Source organism: Branchiostoma belcheri, unplaced genomic scaffold (genome assembly GCF_001625305.1).
Source record: "Branchiostoma belcheri isolate BF01 breed outbred unplaced genomic scaffold, Haploidv18h27 scaffold8, whole genome shotgun sequence".
NCBI lineage: Eukaryota > Metazoa > Chordata > Leptocardii > Amphioxiformes > Branchiostomatidae > Branchiostoma > Branchiostoma belcheri.
The window spans coordinates 4,586,630-4,605,330 of NW_017804464.1; the positions used below are offsets into that span (position 1 = coordinate 4,586,630).

General features: G+C 41.4%; 4 protein-coding genes across 4 annotated transcripts; 2 read left to right on the forward strand and 2 right to left on the reverse strand.

The window, feature by feature from the left end:
* Positions 1 to 3,338: 3,338 nt before the first annotated feature.
* On the reverse strand, positions 3,339 to 4,465 carry LOC109486160 (uncharacterized oxidoreductase YmfI-like). Its single transcript, XM_019789865.1, has one exon. The coding sequence runs from the start codon at positions 4,338 to 4,340 to the stop codon at positions 3,546 to 3,548; it is 795 nt and encodes a 264-aa protein (XP_019645424.1). The 5' UTR covers positions 4,341 to 4,465; the 3' UTR covers positions 3,339 to 3,545.
* A 2,040-nt stretch (positions 4,466 to 6,505) lies between these two features.
* Positions 6,506 to 8,485, forward strand: LOC109486184. The gene is made up of 4 exons (XM_019789897.1): positions 6,506 to 6,727; positions 7,639 to 7,734; positions 7,842 to 7,905; positions 8,279 to 8,485. Exons 1-4 carry the CDS (start codon positions 6,701 to 6,703, stop codon positions 8,476 to 8,478), a joined length of 387 nt encoding a protein of 128 aa, XP_019645456.1. The 5' UTR covers positions 6,506 to 6,700; the 3' UTR covers positions 8,479 to 8,485.
* A 502-nt stretch (positions 8,486 to 8,987) lies between these two features.
* LOC109486136 (histone deacetylase 3-like) lies at positions 8,988 to 16,093 on the reverse strand. The gene is made up of 15 exons (XM_019789839.1): positions 15,997 to 16,093; positions 14,840 to 14,922; positions 14,400 to 14,542; positions 13,842 to 13,923; positions 13,260 to 13,316; positions 12,939 to 12,994; positions 12,310 to 12,443; positions 11,819 to 11,899; positions 11,596 to 11,669; positions 11,259 to 11,323; positions 10,843 to 10,932; positions 10,569 to 10,627; positions 10,263 to 10,342; positions 9,587 to 9,747; positions 8,988 to 9,360 (listed from the first exon to the last, which is right to left on the reverse strand). Exons 1-15 carry the CDS (start codon positions 16,055 to 16,057, stop codon positions 9,291 to 9,293), a joined length of 1,296 nt encoding a protein of 431 aa, XP_019645398.1. The 5' UTR covers positions 16,058 to 16,093; the 3' UTR covers positions 8,988 to 9,290.
* Positions 16,094 to 16,276: 183 nt separating this feature from the next.
* Positions 16,277 to 18,631, forward strand: LOC109486162 (growth arrest and DNA damage-inducible proteins-interacting protein 1-like). The gene is made up of 3 exons (XM_019789867.1): positions 16,277 to 16,584; positions 17,187 to 17,331; positions 17,922 to 18,631. Exons 1-3 carry the CDS (start codon positions 16,317 to 16,319, stop codon positions 18,280 to 18,282), a joined length of 774 nt encoding a protein of 257 aa, XP_019645426.1. The 5' UTR covers positions 16,277 to 16,316; the 3' UTR covers positions 18,283 to 18,631.
* The last annotated feature ends 70 nt before the right edge of the window (positions 18,632 to 18,701 follow it).

Sequence of the window (18,701 nt, forward strand, 5' to 3'; positions counted from 1 at the left end):
AGTTCGTATACGGGTGTACTGTCACAGTGATGGGACGCTGTGCTGCATATTTGAGGTAAGGTGCCAGTTTTGGCTCAAATCCAATGGCCAATCCAATATCTACACACACTGCCCTCTGGCTATTCGGGACGACAGCACTGCAAAGGTTTCGGTCAACCGCACGCAGATATCGCATTCCAGCTAAGGCCTACCAGGTTTACAAGAGCCGTTGGACCGTCCCACATTCAAGACAACATCAACAAGGAAGTTTTAGAAGTGAAGAATACTGCGATCGCGCAGATAGTTTTTAGACGCCGAATGAGTAGGAGCGGTTTCTGAGCGCTGAGAAAAAAATCGCCGGGCTGAATCTGGGGTTCAGTGAGAGACATGATGGACTCCAAAGTCCCCCTGAAGAAGGTGAGTCTGTAGATTACTACAATAGTGTCGTCAGCTGTGAAAAGAACCGTCAGACCCGCTAACTTAATATAAATACGGACTAAAAACATAGAGACTGTACATTCAAAACCCGTTGGGTTTCTAGCCTCCTTCGCAGACTTCTGATGCGGCGGCGTTATTTCTTTTTTTCGGGGAGCGACGCGAGCTATGCCGCGGGGACGGTCTTGCCGCCGAGGGTCTTTGCCGGGGAGAGAATGTTTCCCAGAAAAAAAAATTGACGCTGCCGCCCTGAAATCTACGAAGGTGTCTATTGGGTTTGATTCTTTTTATTGAAACACCGGATGTCTTTTTTATGGCACTTGTAAGATAAGGAGATCCCCAGAGAATAAAAGAGTAGCCGTGAAGTCTGTCACAGGGAAGAGTGCTAGGCGGATATCAACTTCAGTGAAGGTAGCTGTAGACGTTGCAGTTTGACATCTTCCCGATGCAGACATGTTTATTCCAGTAGGGCCCTCATATTATGTGACTTGTACTTCATATTGTACGAGGGCTGAGTGTGCATGTCACCTACCATTGAATGGTTTAAAATGAGAATGGCGTCCGGGTGAGCGTCATGATTGGTGTCGTGTATTTGGATTTACGCTTGTTACCGTCGGAAGGAAAGAAAGAAAGAAAGAAGGAAAGAAAGAAAGAAGGAAAGAAAGAAAGAGACAAATTATATGTAAAGCAGGTGTGCAAAGGGTCTATTTGCTCGACTGACATGACCGCAGATTTTAATAGCCTCCGTAGCAGGCTTATAGAACTGGGGGTTTGGTGGTCTTCGGCTGTTTTCTGATTAGCCCAGCTCTAAAAACGGGGGTAATTCAACCAGGCCGGCTATGTTGTCTATATGCAATCAGAAAATAGCACATAAAAGCTCCGAAAGACCCCGAAGACCCCCCAAACCCCCAGTTGTTGGCATGCTATGGAGGCTAAGATTTTAAGTTTGTCTACAAGGAAGGTTGCTAAGGAAATTCGATATCAAGGAAGGTTGCTATGGACGTCTTGTTAAGATACGTAGTAGACAGGTGTTCGGAGCATGTAACACCTGCGTCGCTCAGTGACTATTTGGAGCGCAGTCGTGGAACGGCAGCCAAGATTTAGACACAGATGACTGAGCAGTAGATCCCACGACAGAAAGTAAACAGATCTGGACTTGACCAGAATCCACAATGAGAGTGACTTCATTCTTATCTCCTATACAAGTTAGGTTACAACACTCAATAGGATATACGATAGGGCCGATTTACCGTAAAAATGAACTGTACATGTCCTACGGCAATTGGCCTTTTTCCTGTGTAAACAGGTCTGAGGGTAAAATATTACCACTTCTTCTAGCTTTCAATTCACATAAAAGATGTCCACCTATCTCACACGTACAGAAGAAGTGGTCTGGATGTGGCGTTTCCATGACACCAGTGAAACTGGCTGTGGGTGTTGCTGTGTTGGTGGTGGTTGTGTCGGTTATCCTCCAGCCGAGTGATGCACAGCAGGAAGACGAGGTATGTCGAGCGTTGGGAGCGTACAAACTGACAAGGAGTCAAATAGACCGTATGTTTGTTCTGGCTACTTGGAAACTTTAATACATGATCACTCTCGGGTGCTAAATGTCTTGTTAATCTTATTTTTTTTACAGAACTCTCTTCTGGAATTGATGGAAAGCAACAAGGAAGGAGCAGTGCCAACTGACGAGATAAATGGAGAAGATCGTGAATTTGATGGTAATAATTTTTTTTTCGAAATTTGAATGAATAACCATACTAAAGAAATAGGGTCCGGGAAATATATCTAGGTCAGAGTGCACTTAGAATGATTCTTATACCAGTGCCGACACATCAAACAATGGTAAAATACGAGTACCAGTATAGGTAGTGATACCGTTTTCACGCATGCATGCTTATAAGATTATGTGCATGACTTCTGAAAACATTTATATGTCTTCGTGTGTAGAAATAGTGTTATATGCAAAATTGTTATATATTGCAATTGAGTAAAGTAGATCGATTGTTTGCACAGTTGATAGTGCAACGTTTATAACATAATCCGTTAATAAATGAAGATCTTTATTTATTAAATCACAACAAAACAAGATGAACGGATACAGTTAACAAATAAAAAAACTAGAAATCGTTATATCGTTGATGTCAATAAAGGTACACAACAGATGCCACGATTTGTCGATGAAACGTTCCTTATTATGTACGTTTTTAATTCAACAGGGCCACTTGTACATGTGGACCACAAGGAACCAGAGCGCGTACTCAAACGAGTCAAACGTTGGTGGGGTATCCGTTGTAGAACGGTGTGTAAGCGAAACTGTAGAAGCTACTGTTGTAAATGGGGCGTCAGATGCGGTGTTCACTAGGGTATATCATTACCCCTCCCGTAGACCCACGGGCTTCCAAAGTTATATAGTGTGTAGCTGGGTAAGGTGATGGGGACAGAGATAGTACTAGTAACCGATGATAGAGGATAAGAGAATGTTCGTTCATGTTTCTATTGTATTATGTTTGGTATGTTGGTAAATGCATTACGTAACATATCTGTATATGGATACTCAGCAGCTTCAGCCTAAGTATAGTAGGGAGGCCTGCATTTCTAACTTCCAAAATAAGCATTTTGTCTTCTAGGATATTGAAGCTGCTTTTTAGGAGAAAAAAAAAGTTTCTAAAAAAAATACAACAAGAACGCATTTGAATGAAATCCGATTTTAAATGAAGATGTGGCTTTATGTACCTAGAAACCATTGTATACCTGAAGGTACACGTTGATGTATAATATTACAGACGCTGATAGTAATAAAATACACGGTGATCTTATGGAAGATGGTTGTGATAGAACAGTTGGTCTTTATGTCTGATAACCTCTTGTGACTAATACATTATTAAACGACGTTTAAATAGTTATCAGAAATTGCAAGATGCTCGCGTGCGTTATGCATATGGCATTTCATTCTACTCGGCGGTTGCCATTCTTCACACTTTTTAATGAAAATTTATTGCAAGTTCCTGCCCGAAGGCTATTGCAATTTATTACGTGTACATGAAATAAAGGACCTATGTTATGAGGGGACCTACAGTTGACAGTTCTGTCCCCTACAGCCAAGCATGTTCGGTTTGACGTTATCGTAATTACTTGAGGTGGACGCCGCCGTCCACAGGCAATGACGCGCCGGTGATGAACGCCGCCTTCTCCGAGCACAGGAACGCCGCCACACCGCCGACTTCACGGGGAGAAGCCCACCGTCTCATACCGCAGGAACCGATGAAAGCGTCGACTTGCGCCGCCCCTAACTCCTCCACGACTGGGTCCCAGGCCTCGGTCTTGGTGAAGCCCGGGATGACGACGTTACAGGTGATCCGCCTGGGCGCCAGCTGCTTGGCGTAGTGCCTGACCAGGTACTCCACACTTGCCTTAGCCGTACCCGGGGTGATGTAGGCGAGGTTCGGCCCGCGGGAGTTGTTACACCCGGGGGAAGACACGGCGACGATGTACCCTCGCCCGTCCTCCATACAGGTGACCGCCCTCTCCACCAGCCTGATGAAACATTTCGGGTACATGCCCTGGAAGAACTCGTACGCCTCCCAGCCTTGGAACCAGCTGCCACTGGCGTCTGGTTTGGTGTGGGAACGGTTTTGCCAGTACGCTCCGGCGTTGTGGACCAGGGCCGTCAGTTTACCACCAAAGTTCTCCTGGACACAGGAGAAGTAAGCGTCCACCGTGGTTTCGTCTCCCGCCTCGCCTGACACCAGGAACACGCGTACATTGTACGTTCCCTCTAGGTGTGCCTTGGCGTCTTCGGCACGGTCTTGGTTTTGCCGGTACCCAAGAATAAGGTCATAACCGGCGGTGGCGAGCTCCTCGGCTATACCGTAGCCGATTCCTCGGGTCCCGCCAGTGACGAGAGCGGTCTTGCACTGCGACATGTTAAAAATCTAGAACAAGCGCTAGCTAGCAATAGTTTTAGGAGGATTTTTGAATGGCCTTTTGGAATTTGTACCGTCCTTCCTGTTAAAAATGGGTCAGGCAAATTAAAGGGTAATGATTAAAAAGCAACACACGATTCTACGTATACGTATCGAGAGTCTATTATTTAGGTCGATATGTGCAACTACTAGTATATGTAGATTTAGACAACGCAAATTTAGATGTTAAATCCAAATCACGTGGACATCCAATCCACGTGATTTGGGAGTAGCTCTACATAAGTGACTTTATGAGCTCGTCTTACACTTAGATTTTATTTCTAAATTTTGAAATAAACAGAAATATAAGGAGTCTAAATTCATCCCAGGGGTTCTCCGTTTGTGACGTAGTGTTGCCCCATTACTTCCAACTCTCTGGAGTTAAACACAACAGAAAACGAACTACTCTCCAGGCAGAGGTTTAGGCTTATTTTTGGCGTCTTTTGGGGCCTTTTTAAATCGGGCTTTCTTTTTGCACTGATATCTTTTTTACTCCAACCCAAAGGGGTAGAAAAGATACCACTGCACTGAAAAGAAAGCCCGATAAAAATAGCCTACATTTAAAAAGACGCAAAAAATAAGCCAAAACCCAAACCTCTGCATTTATACAAAATATGACGCAATGAATAAGTCTAGAGAATCGGTTTGTAACTGTCTGATCGCAGACCGAGACGTTTTAAGCCTCGTGAACCCGCATGACGAGAGGCTCTCAAGTTGTGACTCTGACTGCCGGCTAGTCATGTGGAAAGTGACAAATATAAAACGACAACAGAAACAGGAACCTGAGTGTGCAGGTGTTTAAGGTCATGGCCTCAAGACGAGAACATGCCTGTACTTGAATACACCACGGAAGTTCCGGTCAATTAGATCACCTTACCTTTTCACTGTGACGACGGGGAAACTTAGTACAGCTACGCAGTTCATTCTGAGACACTGAGTGGGTAAGGACAACCGCTCCACGGATCGTAAGACTTTATCTGCCACTTTTGTTGTCGAACGAGAGGGACGATGGCCACTGGTGTTCAGAACAAGATGTGTGTGATATGTAATATTATACAGTATATAGATTCTTGTATTTTAGTAGTAGCTAGCGTGTTGTTGAGCGCTGGCGCTGTTTTTTTTTGCTTTACCTTTACTGTATAGCAAACCTTCATACTATACGGAAGTATTCGTTAGAGTTGCACTTCCTTGAGGACGTGAAAAGCTAACGAATACTTCCGTATAGTATGAAGGTTTGCTATACAGTAAAGGTAAAGCGAAAAAACAGCGCCAGCGCTCAACAACACGCTAGCTACTACTAAAATACAAGAATCTATATACTGTATAATATTACATATCACACACACCTTGTTCTGAACACCAGTGGCCATCGTCCCTCTCGTTCGACAACAAAAGTGGCAGATAAAGTCTTACGATCCGTGGAGCGGTTGTCCTTACCCACTCAGTGTCTCAGAATGAACTGCGTAGCTGTACTAAGTTTCCCCGTCGTCACAGTGAAAAGGTAAGGTGATCTAATTGACCGGAACTTCCGTGGTGTATTCAAGTACAGGCATGTTCTCGTCTTGAGGCCATGACCTTAAACACCTGCACACTCAGGTTCCTGTTTCTGTTGTCGTTTTATATTTGTCACTTTCCACATGACTAGCCGGCAGTCAGAGTCACAACTTGAGAGCCTCTCGTCATGCGGGTTCACGAGGCTTAAAACGTCCACAAACGTCTCGGTCTGCGATCAGATTTCAGATTAGATTATGACTGCATTGTAGTGAGTTCACGTGCGTTTTTGGCAATTGATGATTCGGTAAAGAGGTGTTTGGACTTTAAGCTTGTTATCTTCGAAAAGAAAGAGACAGGCTACTTGCTTGACTGACTTCACCCACAAGGAAGGTTGCTAAGGAAATTCGATATCAAGGAAGGTTGCTATGGACGTTAAGCTACGTAGTAGACAGGTGTTCAGAGCATGTAACCACATGCACACAGACGCCGCTCAGTTAACCTCTAACCAGGCTTTAGTAGCGGCTGTAAAGAGTAGAAATTGGTGAAATAGATAGATAGTATGCCAGGGGAATTGGTCTACTAAACTCAGAGTGCAGTTTGTTCGAGAGCGGCACTAATTCCCTTGGCATGTTCTTCGATCTTCTGTCCATTTGGTCAATGCAATTTCTACTCTTTGGCATCCCCTTCTGAAGTCTGGTAGAGGCTAGAGGAAGTAAAGAAAGTGAAAATTGTTGAACACATCCACGCAGTTAGCTATATAGTATCAGATACTGAGTTGCCGACCTCCGAGAATCGTAAGAATATCATTCTACTGATGAACGAGAGAGATGATGGACACCGGGGTGCAGAATAAGGTGAGTTCTCTGGGTAATGTGTCCATTTTTACTGACCAGAATTGACAACGACAATGAATTTCTTTGGATGTGGGGTGTGGCGCAGCGACAGAGTGCTCGACTTGGAATCAAGAGATCCCGAATTTGAGTCCTGACATTCCACCGATCTTGTGCCCCTGGGAGAGGCACTTTACACAACTTTCCTCACTTCGCTCAAGTGAAAATGAGTATTGTATGTATTGTCCCCTGTACATGTGTTGGTGGCGGCATTAATGTAAGTTGAAAAAACTTGAGTGTGCCGTCACCACGTCTTGTGATTAGATGTTGTATTATAATTATATAAAAAAATTTCTTTGGATGACACAACACTTACAATAGGAAAAAAGTACCTGTCCTACGAAGGTGAAAATTTATATAAATATTTACATATGGGGAAGATACAAATACACTCAAAAGGTGTTCCATGTAATGGGTTTCCTTACATCTGCTTGAAGCAGTAGAAACAATTTTTTTTTGTATAACATTGAAAATTACATGCACCACACAAGTTTTATCCGTATGTACAGCCATTTAGAAATATGGATCACACTAAAAACCGACAGTGGCTCAGAAACCATTTATTTGTGGCGTTTAGTAAAGAACGGAACTTATGTTTACTCCTGATCTAGCCTGATGTCCAGCTTACCGTTGTTGGGGCTCGTCCTCTTCGAGGCTGCAGGAGCTCAGCCCCAACCACGATAGACTGGCTACCAGGCTACTGACGATTATGCTCTCATTACTCTGAACTCATGTTTACTCATGATGTAGCCTGGTGTCCAGCTTACCGTTGTTGGGGCTCGTCCTCTTCGGAGCTACAGAAGCTCAGCCCCAACCACGATAGACTGGATACCAGGCTACTCACGATTATGCTCTCATTACTTTGAATTGATTAGCGACCTGGGCGTGTTTCCATGGCAACCGTGATGCTGTTCATGGGTGTAGCACTTTTTATGATCCTGCTCCAACCAGCTGGAGGGCAGCCTCAAGAGGTAAGCTTCCAGTATTACAAATTACTTGACTTTTGATTTTGTGACTATGGTGGCCCTTTAAAAAAAGGGAATTTCACTATAGCCTTGCTTGTTTCTCATTTCTTCAGCGGTCCCTCTTGGCCATACAAGAAGGAACAGAGGACGGAGCGGAAGAGACAGAAAACACCTTAGGTGAGGATATTTCATTTGAATAGCTCATAATTTTTGTATATCAATCTCATTTAGAAATATAAAAATGTTACACATAAACAAAAGATTACTTAATGTATGCATGTGAGTCAACTAGTTATTGTTGTTTCTAGTGCCTAATTATCACTGTCCTACAACCAAACGTTGTTGTAAGGATGTAGGGAGCTCATAATGTAGAGCTTTACTCTCTCTCGATCTAAACCAGGGCAGTACCCACCAGCGTATCATAATGGAGGTGGAATGGTAGAATCCAAGTGCCCCTTCCACCTTGCTACTTAATATACATGCTTTATTTTATTTCTATGTAGTTACGGGTAGTTCCTCTTGCTGATATGTGTTAGACATTCTATTGCAGGTGAGGCTCGGGTTGACAGAAGGCATGTCCGAGACGTGCACTACGTGCCACAATACATTCCGGCTGGCATTGACCCAATCAGAGTTTGTGTGAGATATTGCTCAACTAGCCGCTGCCATGGATGGTGGTGGAACAGACGTCGTCGCTGCCATGTGAGACGTTACTGCTGCCAGCACTGGTTTAATGGCTGGTTGATCTAACTACAAATACAAGCGAAGTGTTTGTCTCATACAAGTTATCATTCCAATAGTCATTGACTACAAATGTACATTGGGGGTATTATCTGACAGAAATTCTGAGTAGAAAATATGTTACAAGCTGTACCTTACAATGTATGTTTGTCAAGTCACAGTGAAGCCTAGTGTGTTTAATTGCAGGATTTCATATCAGTTAATCTGCATTTTCTTTACTTCCTTGTGAAACATCTTTAACCAGTAATAATTAATGGTAACCTGTGGGTGGTCAACTTCTTTCATTTATCATCAGTATCTGGATAATGGTAAATATTGACAATAGACAACACATTTATGAATATCACATCTAAATATTGTAATTTAATGCTTGACCATAACAATAGAGAGTGCCACTAAATTTGTCTTTATGGCATTGTACTTGTAGAAACACCATACACTATACATTAAACAATGGACATAACATTGAGGAAAAATGGTTAGAGGTCATAAGAGGAAAGTCCAGGTTAAGAAGTATGTACAAGACATAATGTAAAAACTGTACTCATCAGCACAGGGGCTTAACATTATAAAACCACTGTTACAGAATAGAGGGGACAAATTCACTACCTTCAAAATCCCTTGTCATGTACTGTCCTAATAAATCCTGTATCTTTCCATTAAACCAGCAGTTTGTTTCTCATATTTTGTTTTGTCTCTTTGTACCCTCTAGAATCTAAAACAAAACCAAAGCCTTTTACAAAATGCAGGTTTAGGATGACTACACATATATGTACAATACATCAGCTGTTATCAGCAGAGTTCTGCTATGTTGGAGACTGTCATACATCCAGGTCGTTGTCTCTGTCTTGATCTTTGTCTCCATCATAATACTCGTTAGCTGGTTCAATCCTGTAGTAAAGAGAAAGAGGTTTTATTGTAAGACTACATAAATGAAAATACTTGTCAAAATATACTCTATGCTGTAGCATTATCACCAAAAATGCAAAATTATTGGCCTACAACTTCATGTAACACAGTACATTTTGTGAATCTCCAACAACATTGTAACCTCACACCCTCCCTCCTAAAATAAGTAGCTTGCTTTCCTCTCCCTTTACTACTAGCACTTCCTTACCTGTTGTCCTGGTCTTGTACACTTTCGCGTATGTCCGGGTCTGGTTCCTCCACCACCTCCAGACTGAAAAGGTCCGGCGGGATATCGTGCATCTGTACGCTAGGCGCGTGGCTCAGCGACTTCAGGTTGTCATTGATGGTCTGCCGAATCTGTTCAAGATACTGATGAGGCAAGAAAAAAGATTTAGGAAACCAAGAAACATATTGCCAGAGAGCAGTTACTCAAGCAACTAGATATGATTTGAGTAACTGCTTTTTGGCATATCGTATTACCTGGATGTCTAACCTTCATCGACGTAGCAAGAAACATATTATAGAAAGAGACTGAACACACATATTAGGGGGCCCGCATTCCCTTTTCCGGAGAGCATAATCAGCTGTTTTGATTCTACATAGAGCATAGACGGACCGCTCTAATTCAATGTAGAGTGTAATTGGTGCATTTTGTGTAGAGCGTAATTTGCTGTTTTAATTTTATGTTATGCGTTGTAGCTACCCGGAATTTCTCATAAAACGCAATTGAGAATCTTCATGAATTTAGCATAATACGTAGCTCTCAAAATTTAGCGTAGAACATTGTCGAGACCCCCAATGCAAGCCCTCATATTAAAATAACCACAGAAGTGAAGAAGCACTGATATAGAAAGTTGGTCCTTACAAATGCCCCCTGTACTTACCCCTTTGGTGTTGCAGTTTTCAATCCTGGTGCTGGTGTCAGGGTGCAGCGTGAAGTCTGGTGAAAAGTACTCAAAATACTCTGAGGGAAAATAAAGAGTTTTCAGAAGATAAGAGGAACATATTTCAGCAATGCCAACAGGGATATCATAAGGAATTTGTATTGGAATTCTCATGTCAAGATGTACATGTACATGAGTCCCTTAGTAGGTATGGTACTGTACCTGTACTTTATAGTGTATCACATACCAGGCACTATATAGCTTCTTTACCCTCACTAGGCTGAATTGTCACAGATAAGGACGTACCGTTATAGGGCAGCTCATTGTTGACCTCCTCATCTAACAACAGGGCCGTCTCATGTGTCCTGCACAAACACAACAAATGTTTACTAAAAAGAAATCCCAACAAATACATGCAGATGTATAAATTTTCAGAGATGAAATGTTTCAAGTAATATGAAAAGATACCGCAATTGTATTTAAGATAGTGAGTAAGTGAGTGAGTGAGAGTGAGTGTGTGAGTACCGTAAAATACTAGAGCTTTACGATACTACATGCATAATTTGACTGTGACACTTACCAGCACCTGGCCACATTCCTCACAGTGTACCCCCCTCCCCCTAGTACCAGCAGGGGGAGGTTGAACCCCTTCATGAAGCTGACACACTCCCTGTGGGCAGGGAAACAACAAGATACAGAAAATGAAATGGGGGGGGGGGCGAGTTGGCAAAAATCACAACATCAACTGACTAAGATGCATAGTGGCTGCTAGTATACTGTTGTAATATGAATGAATGAATGAATGAATGACATCATACCGGGTAATACAATATCATCATTCTACAGTATCATCATACTAATGCATGAACATGAAAAGGGCAATAATCTTTGATTCATAAGATAAAATGTCTGGGAGGAGAAACTGTAAAATTCACAGCAATACAGTGGTGTCATAGTATACACATAGGTGAAGGTGATGGACAATGGTGTGCTTACCCATGACCTTTGACACTGAGGTTGAAGCAGCCCAGCCTATCACAGCCCAGGGAGTCAGCACCACACTGCAGAACACGGAATCAGGAGAGGTCAATCATTTCTTCACATTTAAATCATTTGCCTTCTTTCCTTTCTTGTTATCTCTTTGCATTGTTTTGCTATTTCTGGCAGTGTGTAAAAAAATAACAACTGAACTAGGCCTTCTATGTCTTTTATTTTAACTTCTTGTTCCTTGAAGTCGTAAAAGCTACATATGTTTTGGATAGCAGTTTTGATGATGTCTGAAAAGTTTGTAAGTTCCAACAAGCTTGAACAGACACATGTAGAACCATCTCACCTGTAGTACAATACAGGTGGGGCGGAAGAACTCAACCACCTGTTGCATGATGGGATTGAACAGCTGGCGGTAATCTAGGACAAACGGAAGGAAAAATAGAAGACATTCGTAATGAAGTATTGTTCAACAGCAACACAAAAAACACACACTAAGTTGTTCAGAGTGATCCGAAACACAATGTAATTGTAGAAATTGTGTTTAAGACTGTTGAAAATGATCTTACTGTGGTCATCGATGCCATCCTTGAGTGGTACGTTGAGTGAGTAATACTTCCCACCTTCTGCACCAACCTCATACATGTCACCTGTGACAGAAAAAAGTTCATGAAATATGGTGACGGGAGTCTAAATCCCCCCTACTATAAAATTGCAACATTATGTAACCCAACACCAGTTACCATGGTGACAGAAGGTCTGGCTCAGGTCATTGACCAGGTCAGAAGTCAGTGTTTGGAATGGAAGAAGAAACAGAGCAAAAACAATATTGTACTAATAAAACCAAATGCAAAAACAAAGAAAACACTGACTTCAGCATACAACCAACTCCTTCTATTTTGGAAACAAATGATTACACATTAGCATCAGATCATACTATATGATAAGACAGAATTTTTTGGAACATGTACATGAAAGATTGTCAGTCAGGTACATTACAAGTAGCAGCCGGTTTTCCTGGTAGCATATTCTAAAGTAAAGAACAAGTAAAGCAACCCACCTGTACCAGGGAAGAAGTGGTTGCCATACTTGTGAAAGGAGACAGTCATGACTCTGTCTGTCAGGTAGAACGCCTCCTGAACACCGTCACCATGGTGAATGTCAATGTCAACATACAGGACACGTGGGTGATATCTGGGGAGGGGGGCAAATACTTGTGTCAACACTTAAGTGACATAAATTGTAAATCAAATAACTTAAAGACGATGATCTCTCATGTGGCTGAGACATGTAAACAGAATATAGGATTATGAAATAAAGATTAAGCAGTAAGCTTTAACTTCCAACACTTAAATTAGTAAACGGAATTGAGACTTAACCAAATTTTTGGTTAACTCCATCAACCTTGTTCACGGAATGGACCCGTCTACTCTTGGAATGTGACGTCAGAGACACGTGACCGTAGTAGCAGGTCATACGAAAATTTGGGTAAGTCCCAACTCCGTAATTTAAGTGTTGGAAGTTAAAGCTTAGTCTTTATTTCATAATGACCTGTACCAACACAGATGAACTTTCATGCTAAGAATATAGGATAAAACAACTGCAAGCACTGGCATTGTCTTTCACTTAAAAGCAAGAGGAGGAAAATGTAGAAGAAAAAGCAGACTTTGAAGAATTAATCATACTAACTTTAGTAGCTCCAGTATCCCAATGACAATGTCATTGACATAGCAGAACCCTGATGCCTGTGACAAAAAAGACAGTGAATAATTGTAAGATGAGGTGCTTCATTACAAATAACATGTAAAGATACTTGATTTCCCAATACTAAGTGCTCTATGTGCATTGTAAAGACACTTCAATTCAGGCATAACAACAGGTATGATTCATTACCACAGGGCTGTATTTTGTTATAAGAAAGTATTCTACTAACATAATGTCTATACCGTGTATAAGTCTATGTAGCAAAAGTGAGAAGGCTTTGTGAAAATGTTGTGTGGGTTTTCTCACCTCAAATTTCTTTGCATGATGTAGACCTCCAGCCCAGTTCACTGCTATGTCACAAATCTGCCAAATAATATGTGGCACAACACATTAGTAACATATTACGTATCAAAATAACATCTGCTCAGCTAGTGCTGCATACCTAAACCCACATTTAGGTCAAGGTCCGGATTCAAGTCCAGAGGTTTAGGTTCAGTTCCGGACTAGTAAGTCCAGACGTAAACCCATGGCATATACAAAATTGCATGTTGGCAACCTTGCAAGCAGTCTGGGTGAAACTTTGGCCACATAACATGGAGGATTGTACTTGACAATGCCCGATGGCAATGTTTTCTTCATTTTGCAGCACAGATTTTGCAATCTACATGTACATAAGGTTTTAGGTGGTTTGGAAAGAAAAGAGGTATGTGAAATGGTCTCTTATGGTAATAAGTCCGGACTCGGTTCTTGACTTTTAGGTTTTTTTCACTTGAACCTAAACATTCTAACAAGTCCCGATTCAAGTCCAGTGAACTGGTACACAGCACTATGCTCAGCTAGTAATTTTGATAAATCAGACCTGATGTAAAGTGTCCGATTGCAACTTACGTTGTTGTTGAGTTTGACGGCTCCTTCCAGTGTAGCTCCAGTATACATGGAACAGAAGTTGAAGAGACCTGGGAACACTGGGCTGCAATGAAAAAAAAATCACATACCTCTAAATTACAGAACTGTCTATATGTGGCCCCTGTAGCATTTCACTGTACATGTATTGTCAATATATATATATAGGTACCTGGGTATGCAAATTCTGCAGGCCATGTAAAAGATGTAAAGATATCAGGACTGTGGAAAAAATGTTGTGTTTCCTGTTCTTATATTAGTCCTGAAAAAAATCGGTACATAGGGATTACTATTATCATTTTTTTTTACTTTAGGCTTAGCAATCTTTAGAGATCAAACACAGTAATACAGTGTAACAAATTGTACAACGTTTCATCACTCAGGTGTCAGATCAATGAGCTACAAAAGGTTGATAAGCTGGATGTCCCATGGATATTGGAGGGACCCACACAAGAAAAGGGTAGGGTCGACAGTTTTTTTCTAGGGTCGGTCGGGAAACAGGAAACACAACATTTTTTCCCAGGACTAACACAAACAACCTACCAGTCATCGCCGACGTTGAACTGCTGTAAACTCTTGGTGAAGTTCTGGACGTTCTGCGGAGTCACGCGCTGCAGGAAGTCGATGTAGTCCTCCGAGTGGAAGCGGCACATGTCGTGGACCGTGGCACGGTACGGGCGGTACACCTGGGTATGGCGGTAAGGTTTTACGTCAAGTATTATATAAAAAAGTAGGGTTTACAGTTACATGTACTATTAGATGATATTGGAGGTTTATACATTGTTCAAGGAGAAGCTACATTGAATCTGACTATCCAAGCAATATCATCTCACTATTTAGTACGTACATACATATTCTCGGGAATATATTTCTATGCATGTCAGTTATACATGTTGTATACATATACAATAGAAGAAGAAGCATAATGGGATTGTTGGATATCATATGATAGGACAACAAATTATTACAAAATATGTTCATACCTGCATCCTCTTGTAGAGCCCATAGTGCAGTACTAGGCTGTGTGTGAGGGCCAGGCGATGGGGCTTCATGGGGTGGCCCTGGCCTGGGATAACAGAAAAAAGTGCCATTTTTTTAATTACTTTAATACTTATCATCTAATAAGTAGAAGGAGCACAAAAATTATGATTCATGTCTCCTTGATGTCTCATTCACATTGTCACAATCACACATGATTATCAACCATTATGATTTGATATCTGAACGATTATAATTACTTCTATGTTACCTTATTTCATTTGATTGTTGATGAGTTAGTTATGATTTCGTCTTGTTCACGATAAGTTAATCTATTTTAAGTTGACCTTTGTTAGTTCATCTTTAATCTTTTGTTATAATTATAATTTATATGTCATGTAGTTTTGTTGGGGTTAACCCCCCAGGAATCTTTGAAAACTGCCAATTATTGGCGACATGTACTTCCTGGTTAAATAAATAAACAAACAAACAAACACATCTACCATATCACCCGTTGTATTAAAGAACCATATATATTATAAAGATATTGTGTTCCAAAACTGATCTCAGTCTGACACTACCTGTATTTGTAACGTTGCTTTTTGCTGTGATCTATTCTATTCTGAGCAAAGCCCTATCTAGGGCATCCCGCTCAGGGTGCACGGCTATTGCGGCCGGTGGGGTGCGGTGAAGAAAGTGCATGAAAACAAACAAACGAACATAAATTTGTGAATTTTGTGTGTGTGTGTGAGTCATAATTTGTGAGTGTGACAAAGTGTCGAAATTATTTTATTCTCGTTGAAATACTTTTCTACTATACAAATCACATCAGTGAAAATTATCTTTTTACCTCACATATCGATAGTTTCAATGCTTGAAGGCATCAAATATTTCTGTACATCACAACAAACCAAGACAAGATGCAGAAACGTCAGGAAGAAAATAGTCCCTCCAGTCCTGGTCTCTCCTTCACAGAGCTCCCTTTAGTTTTACAACAAAGAAGTTGAGAAGAACCTTACGTGCCCCCCTCCCCCTTTCTGTGAGAATGTCCAACGGAAAGAGAACGCAGGTTTAAAGGGGAACCAAAGAAACATCTCCTTCGGATGACTCATCATTTCAGGGACAAGATGATCATTAAGATGGGTTAGAAAACATCACCTACCATAGTGGAAATTCCCGACGTCGGGGTCGAAAAAATACGCCACCGTCTTGGTGGAACCCATCTTGCAAGGCCCTATACTTCCAACAAAAATTGTCCTGAATAAGATATTTTTCAATTTCTTAACATCTATAATACTAGCTTTAATCTAGTTTGAATGGTGAATGGAAAGACCTGTAGATAATAGATATAGTCCCTGCTTGTATATTCATATTTACTAGTTCTTCTATCCTAAATTTATCTTGATTTTTCTTATTTCAGAGAGGCCTAGGGGGACTTGGCAATGGGACCGACAGGAAGGCCCAGCAATATTCATCATCACAATGGCGACCTCCATTGCTCGAGAATTCCCAAGACTAGCTTTTCTGTGCCATTTCAGGAACGTCGGACCTTGTTTAGGATCTTCAACAGCTTCAGAATATTGTAGAACACAGTATGACTCTTGTATGCAAGTGGCGAGATACAGAGCGCCGCCGTTCCCGCTTGACAGGAGCAGATACATACCAGATAAGACCGACCCCAAAACTCCGGACTTCCAGAAAACGCTGAAGTTTGACCGTAAACTGTGGGGACGACACGGGGAGGCGTCAGGTAAGCACGTTCAGCCGCAGACTTCCAGTCACGGCACTGGGATCGATGGAGTAGAAAGGATGGCCATTATGGACGATCAAAAGGCAGGGAGCTGGGGGGAGGGGTTGGGGAGATTGGGGGGTGACAGAAAAAAGTAAGGAGAGAGGAGGAAGGGAGATGAGATGGTGGGTTGGCTCAAATTTGAACATAAAAAAAATGTGGTCTTATAATTAACAAGTCTAGACAGATGTGAAATACTAGGTAGACAGATAGAGATGAGTGTACGAGTTATGAGAAACACTTAGGCCTAGGAAAAAATGTTGTGTTTTCTGTTTCAGGCCTAAAAAGATTAGGGTTGGTAGCTATAGGGATTTTTTTCTCTTTTTTTTTAGACTTTGGCAATGACTCTAGTGATACAACTTATACATACAGTTTAACAAATTGATTTTCAATGTCAATGTTGAAAAGCCGATTGTACAATGTTTCATCCCTCAGGTGTCAGGTCATGGAGCTAGAAATGGTCAATCAGCTTGAAAATTTATGTTCCTTGCATTTGCCAGGGTCCACCAAAAAAAAGGCTTTTTTCTAGGGTTGTTTGGAAAATACCTGTTTTATTTTCTCAGGGTTGGATCCATCCATGTGTTGGCCAACCAAAGCAGAGCTTGCAGACCTGCAGGAGGAGGAGAGAGACTGGTACCTGACGTTACAGGAGATGCAGCAGAACATCGCTGTCAAGAGGGCAGCACAGGCCGAGGCTAAATTAGCTTGGTGGGCTGACGACAATCTTAAACTTAAAGATTTAACTAACATTATCCCGAATTAGAATACACATCTACGCAAAAACTTGGAAAATTACCGGTAGATAAACAACTGGTCAAGTAGGGGTCCTTTTGTCATGAATTGTTAGACTAGATATTTGCAAACTGTCTTTCTTGTATTTTTATTATTGGTTATTATTTTATATGTCTTTATGGTTATTGAATACTTGCAGCCCTTAGGTTTATACTTTCCTACCTATTACCTCATTTATTAATCTAGGAGCTCTGTTCTGTTTGACTTTGGTTAGACAACTGGAATCTGGAAAAAAATATAAATCGTGTTGTTTTGAATGAATGCTTCACTGATGTCAACCAACAGTACTTGCTGTTCAACTTCAATGCAACATGATTTGACTCTAGCCTGGGTGCCATCCGATTCGTAACGGCAGCCCCAATTTTATTTTGTTTTCTTTTTTCCTTTTTCTCTGCCTTTGCAAGTAGAATACAGGATATTTCACTCTTTTTATGTATTTTCTACAGCTCATAAGTGGTATGTTTTCTTAGATGATAAAATGCAAAATTTCCCTATCTCTTTTCCAGGGAGAAGCGGGTTGCTGCGAATATGGCGAAGATGCCCAAACTCATCGAGCAGGTCCACGAGGAGCGCCGGCAGAAGAAAGAACAGCTGGAGGAAGCCAAGAAACGTAAGGAGCGTCTGATTGGTCAGGCTCGCGAGCGGCTGGGATACAACGTCCACCCCACCAGTCCTAAATTTGTGGCCATGGTGGAGGAAATAGAGAAAGAAGAGAGGAAACAGAAGAAGAAGGAGAAGAAAGCGAAACAGGAGGCGATGAAGGAAGCGTTCAGGGCTGCCATAGCTGCCGCTGAGGCTGCCAAAGTACAGGACGGAGCAGACATCAACCTGGACATCCCTCTTAAACCCCACAAAACTGATCAGTAGAAACCAAATAAACCATTTTTATTGAGACATTAATAGCATGTGTGTTCATTGATGATTCTATCAATTTGCAGTTTTCATCAATATTGAAACAAAATCAGTAAGAGGATGCTTTCATGAAAAGATGGTATGCTCTCTTACTTGTATAGAAATCAACAGTCTTTGAATTACAGTAAGTCCACACATTTATGTAACTATCACCTCTACAAGATTGTACACATGTATCTTTACACACATATGAGCCTTTTATTACGGAGTTGTGGATGAAAATAAGATAACCATTGAAAACACTCTGTTTATTGCAATGTCTTCTTATTGAATGTCACTTCCAAATAAAAGCTTCCTTTTATTTCTAAGCCTTCTTTTGTCATTTGACTCTGTATTACTTCATTCGAAAGGATATCAAAAATCTAGTGCAACAT